This window comes from Dysidea avara, chromosome 9, assembly GCF_963678975.1.
Source record: "Dysidea avara chromosome 9, odDysAvar1.4, whole genome shotgun sequence".
Classification (NCBI taxonomy): domain Eukaryota; kingdom Metazoa; phylum Porifera; class Demospongiae; order Dictyoceratida; family Dysideidae; genus Dysidea; species Dysidea avara.
Window position 1 is genome coordinate 30,832,051 of NC_089280.1, and position 19,687 is coordinate 30,851,737.

General features: G+C 38.1%; 1 protein-coding gene across 1 annotated transcript; it reads right to left on the minus strand.

Annotated features, from left to right (window-relative positions):
• Positions 1 to 453: 453 nt before the first annotated feature.
• LOC136267665 (protein NLRC3-like) lies at positions 454 to 9,391 on the minus strand. The gene is made up of 2 exons (XM_066062813.1): positions 9,256 to 9,391; positions 454 to 2,936 (listed from the first exon to the last, which is right to left on the minus strand). Exons 1-2 carry the CDS (start codon positions 9,389 to 9,391, stop codon positions 454 to 456), a joined length of 2,619 nt encoding a protein of 872 aa, XP_065918885.1.
• Between the last annotated feature and the right edge of the window lie 10,296 nt (positions 9,392 to 19,687).

The following is a 19,687-nucleotide window of genomic DNA, read 5'->3' on the forward strand; positions in this document are numbered from 1 at the left end:
ATCATGTATTTCTAGTTGTGATACTTAAACTTATAATAGCTAAGTTCACTCATATCCTGTAAAGATACACTGCTTGAAGATTCTTAGTTTACTAACTTGTTAAGCTGCTTCACTGTAGTTGTACCCAGTTGTACTGATAGTAAAATTTAAGTATATGGAACATAATTGTTTTACTAAGTTTTTAAACTCTTAGTAAAACATCAGTGAACGCGGCTTTACTGAAAAACTACCGAAATAACAAACAATTAACTGTTCCATATACTGGGGATATACCACTCTAGTAAACTAAGAAACTTCAAGCAGTGATATTGTTCACAATTGCTGCACTATTATATATAATGTGTACTAATAATAATCACTCATGTATAATATTAACCTGGTTATAGTTAGCTACTATGGTGATTTGTTCACATTGTATAGAGTCTAGCGAGTGACTATGTGATCTGAAAGAATTTAGTATTTAACCTCTAATTCTTGCATATTACATTTTCTTCTCTTACTATTGATGTTTTCAACTTCTCTGTTCACATTATTGCTCTTCTTTAGTCTCCATGGAAGTACCAATGTAATGATAGAACTGTTACAGTGTAGGCTCCCCATTATTATCATGGCTAACTCTTTGCTTATTGTGTCATTACCATACAGTGAAAGTTTCTTTAGTGTCTTGTTATCAGAAATAGCTAGAGCAATTTCTGTTGCTCCATTTTGACTTATATTATTGTCATTCATGATCAGTACCTCCAGTGAGGTATTGTGCAGTAAGCTGTTTGCAATTGCTGTAGCTCCTGTGGTTGGCATATTATTCCCACTGATGTTTAATACTCTCAGCGTATTGGTTTTTGTTATGCCTTCTGATATTGTCACAACTCCACCATTACCAAGACCGGTTCTACTGATATTTAAATTCTCCAAACAAGTCATCATATTAGATATAGCCGATGCTTTTTGGGCAGTGAGGCGATTGTTCGAAATATCTAATACTTTGATCATGTTAGTGTTTGTTACTGCAGTGGAAATCTTCCTCACACAAGTAAAACAATTTCTATCTAATTTCAGAGTATGTGGCTGACGGTGAGTGATGATGTCACAAATGAGAGATGATGATACATCAGTGAAGCTGTTTTCACTAAGATCAATTGTTTTTATTTCTTGCTTGTTTATTTTATCTCCACAAAGGTAGTGGTGTAGAAGGATGATACCACGATCTCCAATGTGACATGCCAGCAAATTAAGTTCCTTCCATTTCCTGTCTGATCTTGATAGAAAGAATCCTAGGGACATTGTCTGGTGTGGTAAGAGTTTCTCATACCTGAGGTCAATGACTCCACTGTCAAATGATTTAGACAACATGTCACACAACTTGTCATCCTGGGCCTCTTGGAAACATTGGAACAAGTAGAGAACCTTCACTGGGTCCTTCAAGATGTCTTGTGAGATAGTTAAAGTGTTATGATCAGAAGATGACCCTTGTTGATTATCATCAGGTGGTCCAGTCAGAGAATTTGAGGCATCATGTTGGACTATTAGTTTATCACCATCATTATTATTCTGTCTAAACACTGACAAGTAATGCTTGAAACAATCATACTGTCCACTGGTTATACCGCAAAACATGATCCACATGTTTGAGAAGCGGTCACTGTTACCAGAATAGCTACTATTATGAACAAGAAATGACCACTTCAGTAGTGAGTACACCTTATCCTCAGGTAAGGTTGCTACATATTTGGCAGCAAAATATTCTTGTATTCCCAAGTGTAGGAAGTTGAAGGATTTAGCTGGAGTACCGATTTCATGTGGACAAAAACATTCAACAGACTGTAATAGTCCATAACAAGTGGGATCAGCCCTGCATACATCAGGTAACTCATCCATTGTGAATACTATTTGGTCCTTTACAAGACCATCAAATGCCACTTTTTGTAGTTGTTCTAGTGCCTGTTTTATTGACTGTGGTAAATGTTCCAATTCGTTGATGTGTTCATCATCAGCAATCTTCCCTGTCCTCTTCACATAGTGACAAATTGTGTGTAAGATAAAACTTTGATACATTGTTGAAGCTGTTGGTGGAAGGTCCTCTACATGACACATACAAAGAAATACAATGATGGACATTATTAAAGGAATGTAACAAATGGCATCAATATTTGGATATTGTTGAAAATGCCTCTGTAACTTCTGCAGCTTAAAAGGACAATCTAGTAAAGCTTCAACGGCATACTCCATTCTGCTGGTTTGGTCAAATCCAAGAATTTCGATTCTACTGTCCACAATGTGATGAAGACAAGCAGAAGCATTGGGTCGTGATGTTACCACTATCCTAGCTTCAGGTAAATTTATCTTTTGAATTAGTTCAACAAAAAATGATTTTTTACGTAGTTCATAACTCAGTTCATCAAAACCATCAATGATCAAGGTGACATCAGCTCCATAATTGTTTTCTAAATAACTGTGTAGTTGTGTTACTTTACTGTTTGACTGTGTGAAGTGTTGTATTAGTTGCTGTACATTAGTTATTCTCTGTACATCGGGATCTCTTAATAACAGGAGGAGTAGCAGTTTGTCAGAGGTGAGTAGCTTACCCTCAGCCCATTTAACACAAATCTCCTTAACAAGAGTTGTTTTTCCTATTCCAGGGTGACCCTCAATGAGGATACTGTAAGGAATGTTGCCATATCGAGAGCTGAATATTTGTCTGATGTCTGTCAACTTTTGGGAGTTCAGTGTTTCAGGTATGTCAGAAATATCTCCTTTTGCACGTAAGAAAATTGTTTGTACAGTTTCTTCCCTTGTTTGTAAGTCTTTCTGATACATCAGTGCTAATGTTATGTAAACTTTGGTTTTAACAGGTGGCCAAGGGTCATTTTCTTCTTGTTGTTTCTTAAGTCTCATGTTGCAGTATCGTCTCTTCATAAATTTACACAACCAGTCAACCACTGTAAAGGAGAGAAAGACCAAATTGTTTATTGAATACCATACACATATATATATATCCACACAAAAACAGCCAAGCTGTGAAACAATGGTGAGGCCTTAAAAAGCCTGGGTAAAAAAAGTTGTGAAATCAAAGGTGGCGGCCAAGAAATGGCTGCAATGATGTTAATGCTAATAAATTTTAACAATCCACACAGCCATTATTAAATTTTTTTAGCATTAACATCATTGCAGCCATTTCTTGGCCGCCACCTTTGACTTCACAACTTTTTTCACCCAGGCTTTTTAAGGCTGCACCATTTTTTTACAGCTTGGCTGTTTTGTGTGGATTTCACTTCTTTTTGTACTTTATAAGGCCCCAAAACCAGCCAATGGCTGACTTCAAGGTTTGTTTTTACTCACATTTCTGCTTTTCTATTTAGATACAATGATGATTATTGAAGACAGACTTATAAATGTATTTCATTGCATGATTTAATTCAATATTTGATAATATTATTGTAATACTCTAATAGAGTGCACATTTTTTTGAGGAGTAAGTATGCTAAATGCCCTAGGACTGTAGGCATACATGCCAGGCAATCCCCAAGTGCCCATGTTACAGCTAATATGTAACACTTCTATTTCAGGCTAATTGCCTGAGCCAGGTGAGTAATCACTCATGCCAATATGACTGTAACCACTGGATTCATTTTATATGCATGCCTAAAAGATTTGATTATAGCTAGGCAGCATGTAATGTTGCAGCTAAGTTTGTTATAATAATGGATGAGTCCTAAGATTATCATAGAGTAAGTTGAGTTAGGTGAATCTTTGTGTACTTGAATGCTATCACACTGGTTACAGACTAATTACTATGTATACTAAAGGCCTAAAGCGGTAAGCTTTGTTATAGTGTGGTTAACTCATGTTATCTGTCATGTGGGTGTGATCTGTATTTGAAAACATGCCCAAATGCTTGTGAATGTTCTATAAGACTAACATTTCTCAACTCATAGAATAGCAAGGATACTGAAACACCTCCATCTGAGAGCTTATTGTGGCAAGGCTCAAATTCGTAATAATAGTCATGTGAACATTAATTTATTCCCATGATCAATTTCAGTCTGAGCCTTTATAAAACAAACAAGGCAGAACCACTATACCTCATCCACATTGAAGCTATAATGCTTACTTTGATAAAAGGGCTTGCTTGTTTGAAGTAAGACCACTTTCCTGGGATACATTTCAATGTACACCAGTGTACATTTAGTTGTATGCCAGTAAAGAAATGCATGTACATGGCAAATGTATCCTGGAATTCCTATGATCTGAGGTGTGAAAGTGTTATATTTCTTTGTTGTGCCCCATAAGTGCTCTATCAGCAGATTCACTATTGCATCAGCATGTTCAAATAAGCCATGGAATCAACATTGTAGTGCTGCTACTATACAGTAGTGTTGTTTCAGTTAACTGTAACTAAAACTAAAAGTACTTTTAGTAAGGTGAATATGTTTAAGTTAACTAAAACTAAAACTATAACTAAAAACAAATGTATATAATCACTAAAACTATAACTATAACTAAAAACAAATCTATATTATTACTAAAACTATAACTATAACTAAAATCAAATCTATATTATTACTAAAACTATAACTAAAACTAAAATCAAATCTATATTATTACTAAAACTATAACTAAAACTAAAACAAACGTATATAATCACTGAAACTATAACTATAACTAAAATCAAATCTATATTATTACTAAAACTATAACTAAAACAAACGTATATAATCACTAAAACTACAACTATAACTAAAATCAAATCTATATTATTACTAAAACTAAAACTATAACTAAAACAAACGTATATAATCACTGAAACTATAACTATAACTAAAATCAAATCTATATTATTACTAAAACTAAAACTGCTTACAATATAGCAAGTTGATCTTATTACTGAAACTGTAACTGCTTGTTAAATGTATTTGATACTACTTCTAAAACTATATGCAACTAAAATATCTATATCATATAGTTACGTACATACTATTAAATCTATAACTAATAAAAACTGTTTGACCAAAATTCACGAACTCAGTAATGTAGGTACTAGGTAGTAGTGATGGCCTATAGTATGCTAACCATTTTTGTTAATGGTCACTGTAATTTAATGCTTTAGCTAATGGCTACATTTATGCATACCTGCATGCTTCAACAGCCCCTATTGAAAGAGTATTTGTCTACAAGTGGGGAATCGACATCTGGCAAACGCAACAGACTTACTAATAGTAACTTGGAAAGGGAAGTTCTGCTAAGAAAGAATAAGGAATACCTGTGACAGAGATTGCGTCAAATGCACTGTATTAAGTGTTGTATTAATCTATATTATAAAAAAATTGACAGGTCTTGTAATACAAAGATTTTGTATTACTAAGCTGGAAAAATGGTACTGAAATTATAACAAGAGTTTCATTCACATAAAATATAGCTTACTATTAAAGCTAAACAAGGTTTTCTTATGCACAACTAAAACTATAACTAAAAGGTTTTCAGATACATAACTAAAACTGTGTCTAAAACTAAAAGGTTTTCAAGTTTTTAACTAGAACTAGAACTAGAACTAAAACATTTTCATGTACATAACTAAAACTGTAACTAAAACTAAAAGGTTTTCATGTTTTTAACTATAACTATAACTAAAACTAAAAGGTTTTCATGTTTCTAACTATAACTAGAACTAGAACTAAAAGATTTCGATGTACATAACTAAAACTGTAACTAAAACTAAAAGGTTTTCATGTTTTTAACTGTAACTATAACTAAAACTAAAACATCAAAGAGTGAATAACCATAACTAAATCAATAACTAAAAAGAATTAAGAAAGATTACTATAACTAAAACTAAAATTATTGATGAAACTAGCTACAACTATAACTAAAACTAAAACTAAAACTCCATACTAAAACAACACTACTATACAGATATACAATTTTATCGTGAGCTACAGGAGTATGGCTATATTAAAGTAACAAAATCATGTACAGTAATTATTAACACTTTACAGTGACCAGCACTGAAGGTATATCTGTAGTATAACTATTGTTTGCAAGAATACATCAATTATACAATACTCTTTAAATTTTCAAGAAATTCAATTAATTCACCATGTACAGTAGCTAATTGTATGAAATGAATTGGTCAAAAACTATAGTTTAAAATGGAATTTTGATTGATTTCGATGGAACTATATATTGTGTCTCATTTTACATGAAAATATGTAACATCATCAATTTCATTAACCCTTAAACCTGCATAATCCAGAAACTGGATTTTGACAAGTATAGTGGTGAATTACCTGTTGGGAAAGGTATCCTGGTTACTGCATCAACTGTAGAACGGAGCAAGATGAAGTACGAGGAGGTTTACAAACATGTGTTCACACTATAATTCAATGAATGAAGCGCACATGAGCATACACTATATACCACAATCAAAATGTACAACATAAGTAAGTCATAGTTCAAAGGTCAATTGCTGTCCGTGACATCTTCTAGGGGGCCACGTAATAAGGTGGTCTACTGCTTCACCTGTTCTCGTCCCCTCCTCGCTGTATCACAGACTGGTCTGGTAGAGGATGCAGGCACATCGGTATTACTGGTAGGTAGAAGACGTAGACGCTTTAGTACTGTTGGTCTGTGATGTATCTCTTGTAGTGTCAGATGCTGTCACTTCTAGCGGATATAGATGTGCAATTGGTCTGTTTGTTTTGCCAGTAGTGGTTCTGATATCTGCAGATCAGATTAATCCATCAGTTCCTTTGTTGATACCTTCAATGACAGCAAGCCTCCATTTTATCCTAGGTGTGTCATCATGGACAAGCATTATATCTCCAATCTTGACTCTCTGTTCATTATTTCCAGTGACCTTGTGGGTTTCTCTCAGAGCAGTGTTTCCATCGAATCCAGAACTGCTTAACTATAGCTGCTTGGGCTCTTACTGTCTTTCGTAGATCAGATGCATCTCCAAAATCTGGGATCTTCGCCCGGCGAATCTATGAAATGCCTGTAGGAAGCATTCTACTGTCAGATCAGTGACTATTTCCAAATGTATGGCTTGGGACACACCATATGTAAACAGGCATAGGTAGACCTTGCTCTATCCTTCAGTGGCATGAACATACAAGGTGCCTGTAAAATCCACACTTGTGATGGTGAATGGATCTGAGAAGCTTACTCTGAACTTCACAAGGGGAGGAGAGTCTGGGATGGTACATGGCTTGCCACAAATCTTCTTGCACACTATACACTGGCGAAAAATGGACTTTATTCATTGGTGAGCAGAGGGAATCCAGTATTTCTGATGTAACATCGTCAACATTTCCTGGCTGATGTATTAGAGTAAGTGACTGCTCTATTACAGTATTTCGATCTTATAGTCAAGAAACAGTAATAATATAAAAATAATAATAACACTTCAAGGTTTTTTGATATGAAGTAATAAGGTGCAGTGTGTTTATGTTGTGCAGTAATTTTTGCATGCGCATTGCATAATTTAATTAAACTTCTTGAAAATCGTTCTATTATGCTGGCATAATGCTTGATGCCTTTGCTAGCCTATTATGCTCGAAATTATGCCAGCATAATTGGCACAAGCCTGTATATTGGCTGTATATTGGCTATCTCCTTGGCAAACAAAGTGTGTTGGATATTGTGTATCCACTTAAGGGTGGCTTGTGTTAACTCAGGTGATGTCAGAGGTCCTACCTTCTGTGATGAGCTAGGCTGTCTTGTATTGTAAGTGAATCGACACACATATGCTGTAACAGATATTAGTGTGCTTAATTTACTGAACCTTGTTACATCTAAAAGGTGCTGGATTCTAATGCTAGGTAGTTCGGTGGTCTCAGGAAGTGGTGTCTCAACTAGCAGTGTCTCAACTTCCTCATCAAAATCTGCTTGAATAAGTAAAATTTCAGCTTGTGGCCATACTGGCCATTTGGATGGTGAGCTCGGCCATGTTGGTCAATGTCTCCATTGAATGGATGAATTCAACTGCTGGAAGGTGATCTCTTAAGTCAGCTGGGTTATCTGATGATGGGCAGTACCTCCATAACATTGAGATCAATCGGATTTCATTGACCCGGTTGTTGACAAATGGATTAAGTTTCTTCTTACTGGTGATCCAGGAAAGGACAATCTGGCTGTCAGACCAGAAACAAACATTTGTGTCAGTGTTAATTGATTTGGAGATGAAGCTATACAGTCTTGTACCACGTACAGCCACCATCAACTCTAACCTTGGTAAGGAATGTTGTTTAAGGGGTACTGCTCTTGACTTTGACATTAGTGTGGCCGATTATGTGCCTTGTTGTAGATATGCCACCACTCCATAAGCACGTGGACTGGCATCTGCAAATATGTGTAGTGTCAGCTCAGTTGTAGTCACCATGGCAATACATTGACGGGGAAACGGCATTGTTGTAGCTTGGGTGATGTTGATGGCAATCTCATACCAGTTCTTACTTAAGTCTTCACTCAACTATGAGTCCCAATTCAGATTCTGCTGCCACAGACTTTGTAAGAAGAGTTTGGCAGTGATGGTTACTGGTGAGATTAGACCTAGTGGATCAAAGACAATGGAAGTCCACTTCAGGATTTTACGTTTTGTTGCCAACATAGAAAACATTGCAGCATCTTACTTGGGAGAGGCGAATATTGTGTCAGAGTGGGTGTCCCACCACAAACCTAAAACTTTGACTGGGTTGGTATCATCAAATATATTGTGTGTATGTGCAATGTCATCCAGTTGCTTGCTGTTAGATGCCCAAAGCATAAATTGAAGTTGGAATTGCCTAATATGGACCTAGACTGGATGAAATAGTCAACAGCTGCTTCTTCACTGTGAGCACCTGAAACCACATTGTCCACGTAAAGGTTGTGGATGAGATCACTGGATGTTGCTGAGTCATTCTGTTTGAGGTGGTAGATTATGGCAGCATTGAGCATAAACGGAGAAAAAGTTTCCCCGAACAGTACAACCCTGAAACGAAATGTCACAAATGGGCTGTTTGGATCGACTGGGTTGGAAAGCCAGAGAAAGCGTGTGAAATCCCTGTCTGTTTCGTCCATGTGTACATGTAAGAATGCTTTCTCTATATCCGAGGAGAAAGCTATGCTGTGCTGGAGGAAACGAATGAGGATGGCACAAAGGTCATTAAGGAATGGAGGTCCAAGGTTGAGACAGTCATTCAAACTAGATAAGTCAGGAGACTGTTTGCAGCTACAATCATAAACAGTGCGAATAGGTGTGGTCAGGGACTCCTTTCTCACAGGGTGGTGAGGAATGTAGTGGACTGATTGATGTATCACTACTGAATTTCTCAATAAATCCTCTGATTTCCTGCTCTTCGATGATGTTGTTGTACAGTTGGAGGAGATGAGGAGTCTTGGCTAAGCAGTTGGCCATAGATCTTGTGCATTTGGCACAGACAGTGTAGTTTGATGATAGAGCAGGGTGGTTTGTCTTCCATGGGAACTTGAGTGAATATGTCCCGTTTGGCTTAACAGTGATGTTATTGTTCAAGTATTGTTGTAAAAATTCTGTGTCTGAATTGTTTCCCTGGTGTGGTGGCCGTGGATTCGATATTCCAGAAGTTATTATAGTCCACTTCTTCAGTAATACAAGAAAAGGTCAAAACTTGTGAACATGTTATGTAAACTGAATGAGGAAATGGTAGCAGGCCTGATAGAAGATAGCCCAGTCTTGACTCAACAGCAGTTGGTCCCTCACCACGAACAATTCTATCTTGAATAAATTGCCAATAGAAGTCAGCTCCAATCAAGATCAAAATGTGAAAATTCTCATCACTGGTGACTGGATGAGCCAGTGGTAATCCCTGTAGGTAGAGAAGTTGATCAAGATGAGCTCTGACACTGTTACGAATTGGAGCAGCAAGTTTTGAAACAATTAGAACAGATATGGGTATGTGGCCCTTGTTCACAGTTTGAATGGATACAGATAATACTGCTAGTCTCTTGGAAGCAGAAACTTGTTCACCAAAGGATGAGACAGAAATTCGTTCATGATTTATTGGTTGGATCTGTAACTGGTTAGCATGTGATGAAGGAGCATTGGGCACCTTTGTCAAATAGAATATGACCCTCTACAGTAGTTTGTCCAGCTGAAGCATTGGCTATGGCAGTCTTCAACAAGCACACACTTGTGGAAATTGCTGAAAGTGATGTTGTGGCTGCTGAGGTATGGGTTTCTTCACTCTGAGTGGTGGCACTGATTGTTTTAGCTGTAGTAGTAGCTGTGGAGGGGGTACTTTGATCTGTACTGGTAGTAACTGCTGAGGTGTGTGTTCTAGGAGCTGGTTCAATTGTAGTGATAAAGGCATGGCAGAGACTGCTGTAATGCTTCTTATGGCATTCCCTACATGTAAATTTCGAAGGACAATGCGACACTTTGTGGCGTGCCAAGTAATTGAAACATAGGCTTGCATTCTTAACTGAGGCAAGACGTTCCTTGGGACATGAGACTGTTGTGCACAAGTTGAGTTTGTGCATCCCTTTACAGATGACACAACTGGAATCCTTCTTATGGTTGTCATGTGTTGATCCACGATTAGCACCCATATAAAATGAGCTGGTGGTTGGTACGAGATCAGTTCGTCTGCCTGATTGTTGGCCGGCTTCAATAATGTATATTTCTTTGAGGATGCCTGCCATTAAGTCTTTAATAGTCCATTCAGTGTCATAGTGATCCCTGGCCATATGTGTCTTAATATCTGGGGGTAGTTTTCCCAAAATAACTCTAGTCAGGAGAGTGCCATAGGAGTCAGATGCTGTGCCGAGAGTAGAAAGTGACCTCATGTGACTTTGGATGGTGTCATAGAAGGACTGCAGTCTCATCAGGTTATTGGAAGGAGCTGGTATGTTTAGTAGGGCTTCTTGGTTTGCATCAATCAACTTATATTGCTGGCCAAACCTTTCTCTCAGAAGAGTGACTGAATGTATGTAATTAAAGGTAGACCACTGATGGCCTGAGCGGCATCTCCTTCCACAGGGCCAGTGGAAGCTCTTAGTGGCTGGTCAGGCAACAAGCCAAGTTTTGATTCAGGGATTGTGATGAGTGTGCGAAGCACGATGAGTGACTGTGCCGCGAAGCACTCTGGCATGCAAAGCATGCGCAAAATTTCGAATTTTTAGTGTTTGTAAACCACATTCTGAAGCTATTTTAGCACTTTACAAGAGTTGACTTTAAGATATTGCTTCATACATACACTGACTTTTGTAACTTCCCTAGCTGTCACACTACCTTTCTATATGTTGTAAAGTCTAATTTCGTTTATACAATTGATTTCGTTTATACAATTGATCAGGTTTTTACAGGCTTTGCCTTCTTACCTGTACCATAATAATAACCTACATTTCAGCAGAGTTGGAAGAACGTCCACCGCACTGGTCATCACGTGCTTCGATCATTAGACGCATGAATATAATAGAGGATAAGCAAGTGGTAACGTGAAGTCGGTTGCACATCCTTTTACTGCATTAAAGGTTAGAATGGTTGGTGTCTGTCTAGAAACATATAAATTAGTGTATGTCATGACGATGTAACTACTATACGGAACTACCTTATTAGTGTGTAGCTATATTAGCTTAGCTAGGCATGCGCTCACATGACTGGCTTGGGTTGTGAAAATCTGCTACGGCAGTGGCCGTAGTGGCCGTAGTGCTTACACCGGCCCTGTTCCAGTTGTGCACGTCAGTAGCTATACTTTTGGACTTGTGGTAGACCCGAATTAGAGTCAACTGCAGCTATAAATGTCCCAGAATGTTTGCCATTTGAGTGGGTTTTGATTGAAGGCAGGTAGTGTTAATTTGGGAAGCCTACTATGTGTTTGTGTAGTTGATCTTGTAGGTACAGTGTTAATAGGCAAATTAACATTGTCAGCACTCACATGATGTGATGAATCAGTTACTGGTTGAAGACCTGAATCAGTTACTTTACTTGTTGGTTTCTTAACCACATCTGCCTCTGGCATTAAATGTGCCATCATATCTGTACTTGAGGGTGGGTGGGACGTCACGGAGTGGGTGTTTAGCTTCAACATCACTGGGGGTTGGCTAACCTTCTTAATATATTTTTCCACAATAGCAATCTTCTCTTCTAACTCCGTTAGTTAGGAATCAGTATCATTGAACTCGGTCTCCAGTTCTTCTTCACTCTTTACTGTGTCAGAAATGTCACTATCCAGCTTGGTAATGATGTCTCTCTTCATTTTGAGATGCCCGAGTGTTGTGGTGAATGCCAACTAGGCTTAAGTCCATTATGTTCCAAAATTTTCTGATTATTCTTTCTGGCACTTCTTTTTTTTCCACCTATTATTCCAAAATTATTCTCACAGCAGCCTATTATTCATAAAGTTATGCTTACAACTTACACACTATTAATAGGAGTTCATTGCATAAATTAGAGCATGAAGTCATAATATACCACAGATTTAATTTACCACTAGTGTATAATACTTATAATTACAGTATTGCACAAAAATGTAGTCAATGTCCTGTCTAACGACTGTTGTATCTTAACATTACAGATGCTTGAATATAATCTTGAAGTGACTGTTCCTGTTGGTCTCCAAATCCAGAGTTTAGCAAGGAAAAGACTCGTTCGACTGCTGCTGAAGATGGCTGCACAAGTAAAATTTTTTGACTACAGCACACCAGTTTGGCAGACTTGTTTCCTGACTTTTCCACTATGACAATTTGTCAATTGTGTCATCAAGATCGTCAGCTTTAGCAAGACAAGCCGGAAGCTCAGCCTGCAAGTTGCATATTTCTTCAGCAGAAAGAAATGGAAAGGATTTTAAAAGATCTACTGATGAAGCATCAAGGTTAAGATTCTTTGTCATTGTTGGATTTGTCAACTGTGAAGCTTTAAAAGCCATTAAGGGAATTTTCAACCTAGTGTTAAGCTGTAGATTAAAATATTCTAAACCTGGCTGAATACACTGCTTGGCATGTGCTATGAGCCTTTTTGGGTTGTACAGCTTGGTGAAATATCTCTTGCCACAGCTTGAACGTTTGGAATATTCTCCACTTGAATTGATGTAATCACCTCTTGAATAGCTTCGTAACAAGTAAATGCTAAAGGCCCATCACCCTCCAGCTTATATGTAGCCTTTACAAAAGGCTCTCTCAATCAATGACAGCAGCTAATTCAATTTTCAGATGGTGTAACTTTTGCGTATCTTCAAAAAATCAAAGTAGCCTAGGCCTGGTGTGTGGACCAATGTCACTGCTTTTGACCAGAAATGGTTTTATGCCTCCCTATTGTACCAAGTGTATTTTCTGTCGTCTGAATGTAATGAATTAGACAGAAAATAAGCTCCCACATGAATACTATTGGGGTCACATGAGCCTTTCTCATGTGACATAGGGTTTATATAAGGTTAAGTAAGGTGTGGTAATTCATTCTACGCCACGTGTTTTATACAAGTGGGCTAAAGTAATATGGTTTACTCGATTTTCCTTAATTCTCTGTAGGTAGTGTTGCCAGATCAAGAGAATGACAGGACATGGACAATTTTAATTGTATTTTTAGGCGTTAAGATAAGCATAACATGAATGGAGCTACTTTATGGTTTTTCCCGATAAGCAAAAAAAACAAACAAAAAAACAACAACAACAACAAGCCTATCAGGTTTTTTCCAGGGGTTGTCTTGGGCTGGACACCCCAAATTTATGTTTTCCTTTATTATTATTTCGGGTAAGCCCCCACTCTCCCACATTGTAATTTTTTGGCTGATTATGTGCAAATTGCTTGTATGGTTGTTGTGTGTAGTGTATGCTGGAAATCAATAACATTAGCCCACGCTTGGTGGCGTACAACCCAATGTATGTGTGTTGTGGGTGGTAAGGGTAATGATAGTATGGTGTGGGAGTAGCTGTTGTATGACCTCCACTTGCTCCACCATCTAGTATGGCTGTACGTTGCCATAGCTTTGCCAGTTTACTCTTTCCACAAAAACTTTGTTTTGGTGCTATGTGAAAACAGTGTCATCCATGCACTAACTCCACAAAAACTTTGTTTTGGTGCTATGTGAAAACAGTGTCATCCATGCACTAACAAATTCAGTAGGTCCAGAGTGTGAGAAAAACATCCAGTGTCCTGGGAATTCTGGTATATCGTTTTCATTATGCGTATGGCAATGTTGTTCACAGAGGCACAATCTCTCATTGTAGCAACAACAAACTGTGAAGTAATTCCTAAAGGAGTTGACAGCACACCGATCAATTCCTGAGCAATTTCCTCTCCAGTCAGGCTTTTGGCAAGTAGCTGAATTCTAACCAGCCTTTGTTTTACGGTAAATAAAGTCACTGATGAACCTCAAAACAATTGCAAGTGCCCCACTAACATGAGTTCTCCCATCAAATATGACACCAAAATGCTTGTTTTTGATTTTGTCTTTAATTTGCATCTCTTCTTTTACAACAAAGGGAATTAAGTCATACAGAAACCTTCTGTCACAGAGGCAGTAGCCACCCTCTCCCGAAAAGAGCCAATTTTATTCAAAGGTATACCTGTTCGCAAAAATGATTTTAGCACTTTCACACGAAAAACTTGCTGTGTTTATGGTAATGTTTCTCCACGAAGGTGAACATCATCATTGTACTTCTGGAGCGTTCTGCTAGATCTCTTTCTCGTGTTTCCTTTTTACTCATCTTTTCCTTTCCTTTACTGGCTTTAGCATGCTTGGACGATTTCACATGATTCTCCGCAACGCTCTTCTTAACACTCAGCTCTTCTTTAAAAGCTCTGCAAAACAATTTCTTGTTAGCAACTGAGAAGGGTTCATTTCTATATTCTTTAACTTGCTGTGCAGGGTCAATACCTTCAGGCTCATTTGCAGAAGTTCCTCTACACCTTCGTTTTCCAGAAGGGGGATTCCTAACTTGAGCTCGCTTCCTAGAGAGGCTCGAGGCCTTAGGAGCTTTCAAAATGCTCAACAATGAATTGGTTTGTGGCTGGGTCGTTCCTGAGATTGTTTCTGTTGTCTCGTGATCTCCCTCATGTTCCCTACTTGAACAGCTGTACCTTTGCGATTGAACAACGTCAGTAGTATTCTACGTCCAAATCAATAACACCCTCATGATCACTCGTTTCATTGCCAAATTCATCACTGTCCTTGCTCCCGCTCCACTGTGTTAATCTGAGTTAAGAACATCATCTAATACACCGTCGTGTTAATCTGAGTTAAGAACATCATCTAATACACCATCCATTGCACTCATGATCATTTCCGGAAAGTTCCCGATTATTTCCGGATACGTCTAGAATTTGACCAATTATTCTGGAATATTCTTTGATTCTTTTCACCACCTATAATTCCCGAAATTATGCTGGCATAATAGACGCATGCCTAATGCCAAACTCTGAGATTCAGTGACAGTGGTTGAATTTATAGTGTTCAATTCGCACAACATTGCGTCTTCAACCTTTGTTAGCAGTTTTGTTATGCTACCCCTACAGCTCCGTCTATTCGCATGTAGATGTTGGACTTCATCCATCTTGTGTCAATGTTTCGTCACAGCACCAATGACAAGTATAGCGGTGAATTACCTGTTGGGAAAGGTATCCTGGTTACAGCACCAACTGTAGAGCAGAGCAAGATGAAACGCGAGGAGGTTTACAAACATGTGTTCACACTATGAATGAAGCGCACGTGAGCATACACTATATACCAAAATCAAAATGTACAACATAAGTCATAGTTCAAAGGTCAATTGCTGTCCTTAAACTTAATAAATACCAAAGCGCTGTAACTTTCAAAGCGTCCATTCTGTGGCTATACAATTCTACTTGTGATGTAACAAGGATTAAAATGTAACAAGGATTAAAATGATACCTAGGGTTTAACCCTAACACTAAATGGTGAGGCCTAAACTAGTCGTGAAAATAACTTTTTGGTAAGGAAACACGCAACCCTTTACATACCTTTACAAAATGGTCGATAACTCAATGGTAGTTGCTCCTATCACCTTGCAACAACTTCCAATTGATTGCCATGAAATTTTATACCAGGCCATATATGACTCATGTGAGTAAACCCACAATCAAAATTAAACATGTGGGAAGAATTTTGTAACACGGAGATGCAACTTATCGTTGTTCACCATTTCATAACAAGTAAGCCACTGTAGTTACAGTGTTCATTTAACCTTCTCCAAGTAGCCCAGTGAACACACTTTTAATCTATGTGTATTTGTAGGCTGTAAGGATTACGTTACCCACCTAGTGTCACCACATGTTCCCTTGTTTTGTAAACACTCATTCTGAAAAGTTCTCTGCTGGTTTAAGGTTTAAATTTCATGGCCTAAACCCAAGACAATTCTTGGCTTAAGAATGCTGTGAAATTAGAAATTGCATTTAAACCTTCACTTCAATAAACTTTAGTACTTAATTGAAATTTTAATGAATTGTAAAAAAAAAAAAAAAAAAAATTAACAGACTGTAAATTGCAAGTGTAATGTTTTTGTTGGATATGACTAGTGTTGGTGTAACACATTACGTATATGTTAAAGCATAGCTGCGAGTGCTATATGAAAAATAAAGCACGAGGCGTATGGCCGAGTGCTTTATTTTTCATATAGCACGAGCAAAGCTATGCTTTAAATGATTTATGGAACTTTCTAGTCGTGTAGCTTCGCCATACACTAGGACTCGTAATTAACAAGCGTTGCAGAAACTATTAGCAGCCTGAATGCGCACAAACTAGTTTAACAAAGTAACTCACGCGTAGCTCACCATAGTTTGGCATGGAAGACGTTCATCGTGTATTTTGGCAGGTTTTGTTCGCAACCCACAATCCATTCTATTGTGAGTCACATGGTGAAATATTTCCGTGATATCTCCAGGACTTCTCCGTTTACATTAACAAACGTAACAGCAACGTTACCTTCTCCCACCCATCATTGAAGCATTTAGGTATGTCTATAAAAGCAATCCAGTGGTAGAACTTGTATTGGCTGGGGTGATTGATCACTCAGCGCGGCGAGGCTATCAGCCTTCACTGGCATGGGTGATTAGTCGTACTGGCGTGAACCCCGCAGGCTATTAGCCTGCACTAGAGCATGTGGGCAACTGTGCCTTATTCCCACAAAGAGTGCTTTATTGCACCGCAAAGAGTGCTTTATTGCACCGCAAAGAGTGCTTTATTGCACCGCAAAGAGTGCTTTATTCGTTCAATAAAGCACTCTTTGCGGTGCAATAAAGCACTCTTAGTGGTCATGAAGCACTGTCGGCAGGCTGAGAGTGTACTTTATGAAATTTAAAGTACACTTTTTCCTTTGATCTCACCCACGTAAAGTTCTATAATAATATTATAATGTACTATATACATTATCAAGACACACGATAGTATCGTGCGGCCCAAGAAGCAGGCGCGCACACCGTGGGTATATTGACAGGAAGAAAGAAAATGTCATTTTCATACTTTTGTATCTCGGTGATCCCTTATCCGATTGGAACCAAATTTGCTACAGAGTTTCCTGCCAGCCAGGGGAGTCTACATACCAAATTTGAAGGAAATTGCGCCAGCCATTTCTGAGATATAAGCTGCCAAAGTTTCAATTTTTATTTCATTTTTTTCCCTTCGTGTTTTCGCACACTTGCAAAAATTGCTATAAAACACAAACACGTCTTCTGAATGCCTTGAAATTTGGCACACAGAAAGGGAGTCCAAAGTCGAATCCTAGCATCAAATTTGGTGCAAATCCGATGAATGGTTTGGGAGTTATGACCGATTATTCGCGTAAAACAAGATCGATTTGTTGTCATGCCTACAGGGTAAACCACTTCATGGAATGAGTTGAAAATTGCTATGTAAATGGAGTAACCATCGTAGGAGTGCCTTTTGGTGATTTGAAAGTAGTGTTGCACCGATAATCGGTTGAATTATCGGTAACAACCAATATTAGCTAATTTTACGAGTATCGGTATCGGCTACGAAGCAGAAATAATTTGCCGATTAACCGAAACCCACAATCAATTGTTAAATTGACGGAAATGAACAGGTGAAAGTAAAGAAGGTGGTGAATGAAGCAGTAAGTGGTTTGCTGTAACTGTTTTGGCATGTTTGTTTGCACAAGTGTGGTTGTAAGGCTATAGCAGGCTGTGTATATTTATCGGCCGCCCACGCAATTATTTGATCACTCTTCACAAAAGATCTGTAGTCCCACTAAAAACATTGTTTGATAAGCTGGCTTAGCTGTTTTATAACTACTTGGCTTCCTTTTCCATGAAAGGAGATAGTAGCAAAACTGTATAAAACATTGTAAAAGCCGGCCGCCCACGCAATTAATTACATTGATTACATTATCAGTTTATACACATAAACTTTAGGTGATTTTCTGCTCCTCCTCCTCTGTTCTGAAGAATTGAAGAATATCGGTAAATATCGGCATATCAGTTACAGGAGTAGGCAAATAATCGGTATCGGCAAAGGTGAAAAATGCATATCGGTGCAACACTATTTGAAAGGAATCGAGATAAAGACCACGGAGATATGACACAAAACCCAACCTGTGTCACAATTATGCAATCGATTTTTTATGAATAAAAAAAGTATTATATTAGTCTTTACGCCTACTAGGCAAACCGCTTGGAGCAATGAGCTGAAAATCGATGTATAGCTGGAATAATCTTCATAGAAAGTCCTTGCAGTAGTACAGAAGAATTGGATTACAAACCACTGATTTATGATTCGAAGGCCAACTCCGTGTAGCAAATGCGAGATCGAGATACTCTAAACGAACAGTCACCCTAATAGAGCATTCAGCTAATTTATTTACTCCATTATAGAATTCTATTACATTTATACTGTAGGGAGTTCAGCTGCAAACAGTTAATCTTATAGACAGTTCAGCAAGAAACAAGTCACCCTATAGAGAGTTCAGCTACGAATATATTGCTGTAGTGATTCAGAATATTACAAGTCACACTGAAGAGAGCTCAGCTATAAACAAATCATGCACCCTGTAGAGAGTTCAGCTATAAACAAGTCATGCACCCTGTAGAGAGTTCAGCTACAAACAATCCACTCTGTAGAGAGATCAGCTAGAAATAAGAGAGAGCTCAGCTAGAAAACGTCACCTTGTAGAGAGTTCAGCTACCAATAAATTACATTGTAGAGAGATCAGATAGAAGAAGCCACCTTGTAGAGGGTTCAGCTGTGAAGTGATCACCCTGGAGAGAGTTCAGCTAGAAAATAATCACCCTGTAGAGAGTTCAGCTACAAAGAAACCATCCTGTAGAGAGATCAGCTAGAAACAAGTCACCTGTAGCGACATCAGCTACAAAGAAACCATCCTGTAGAGAGTTCAGTTACAAACAAATCACCCTGCGGAGAGTTTGGCTACAAAAAATCACCATGTAGAGTATTCAGCTACAAAAAAATCACCTTGTAGAGTGTACAACTAGACACAAGTCACCCAGTAGAGAGATCAGCTACAAGAAGTTACATTGTAGAGAGATCAACTAGAAGAAATCACCTTGCAGAGAGTTCAGCTACAAAGAAACCATCCTGTAGAGAGTTCAGCTACAAACAAATCACCCTGTAGAGAGTTCAGCTACAACTACATCAGAGTTTGGCTACAAAGAAACCATCATGTAGAGAGTTCAGCTGCAAACAAATCGTCCTGTTGGGAATCCAGCTACAAACAAATCACCCTGTAGAGAGATCAGCTAGAAGAA

Excerpts from the sequence above, each read along its gene's own strand:
- LOC136267665 (XM_066062813.1), bottom strand. The coding sequence starts at position 9,391 with ATGGCCAACTGCTTAGCCAAGACTCCTCATCTCCTCCAACTGTACAAC. Across the intron at positions 2,937-9,255 it reads ACTACATTCCTCACCACCCT|TGGTTGACTGGTTGTGTAAA; the intron begins GTGAGAAAGGAG and ends TCTCCTTTACAG.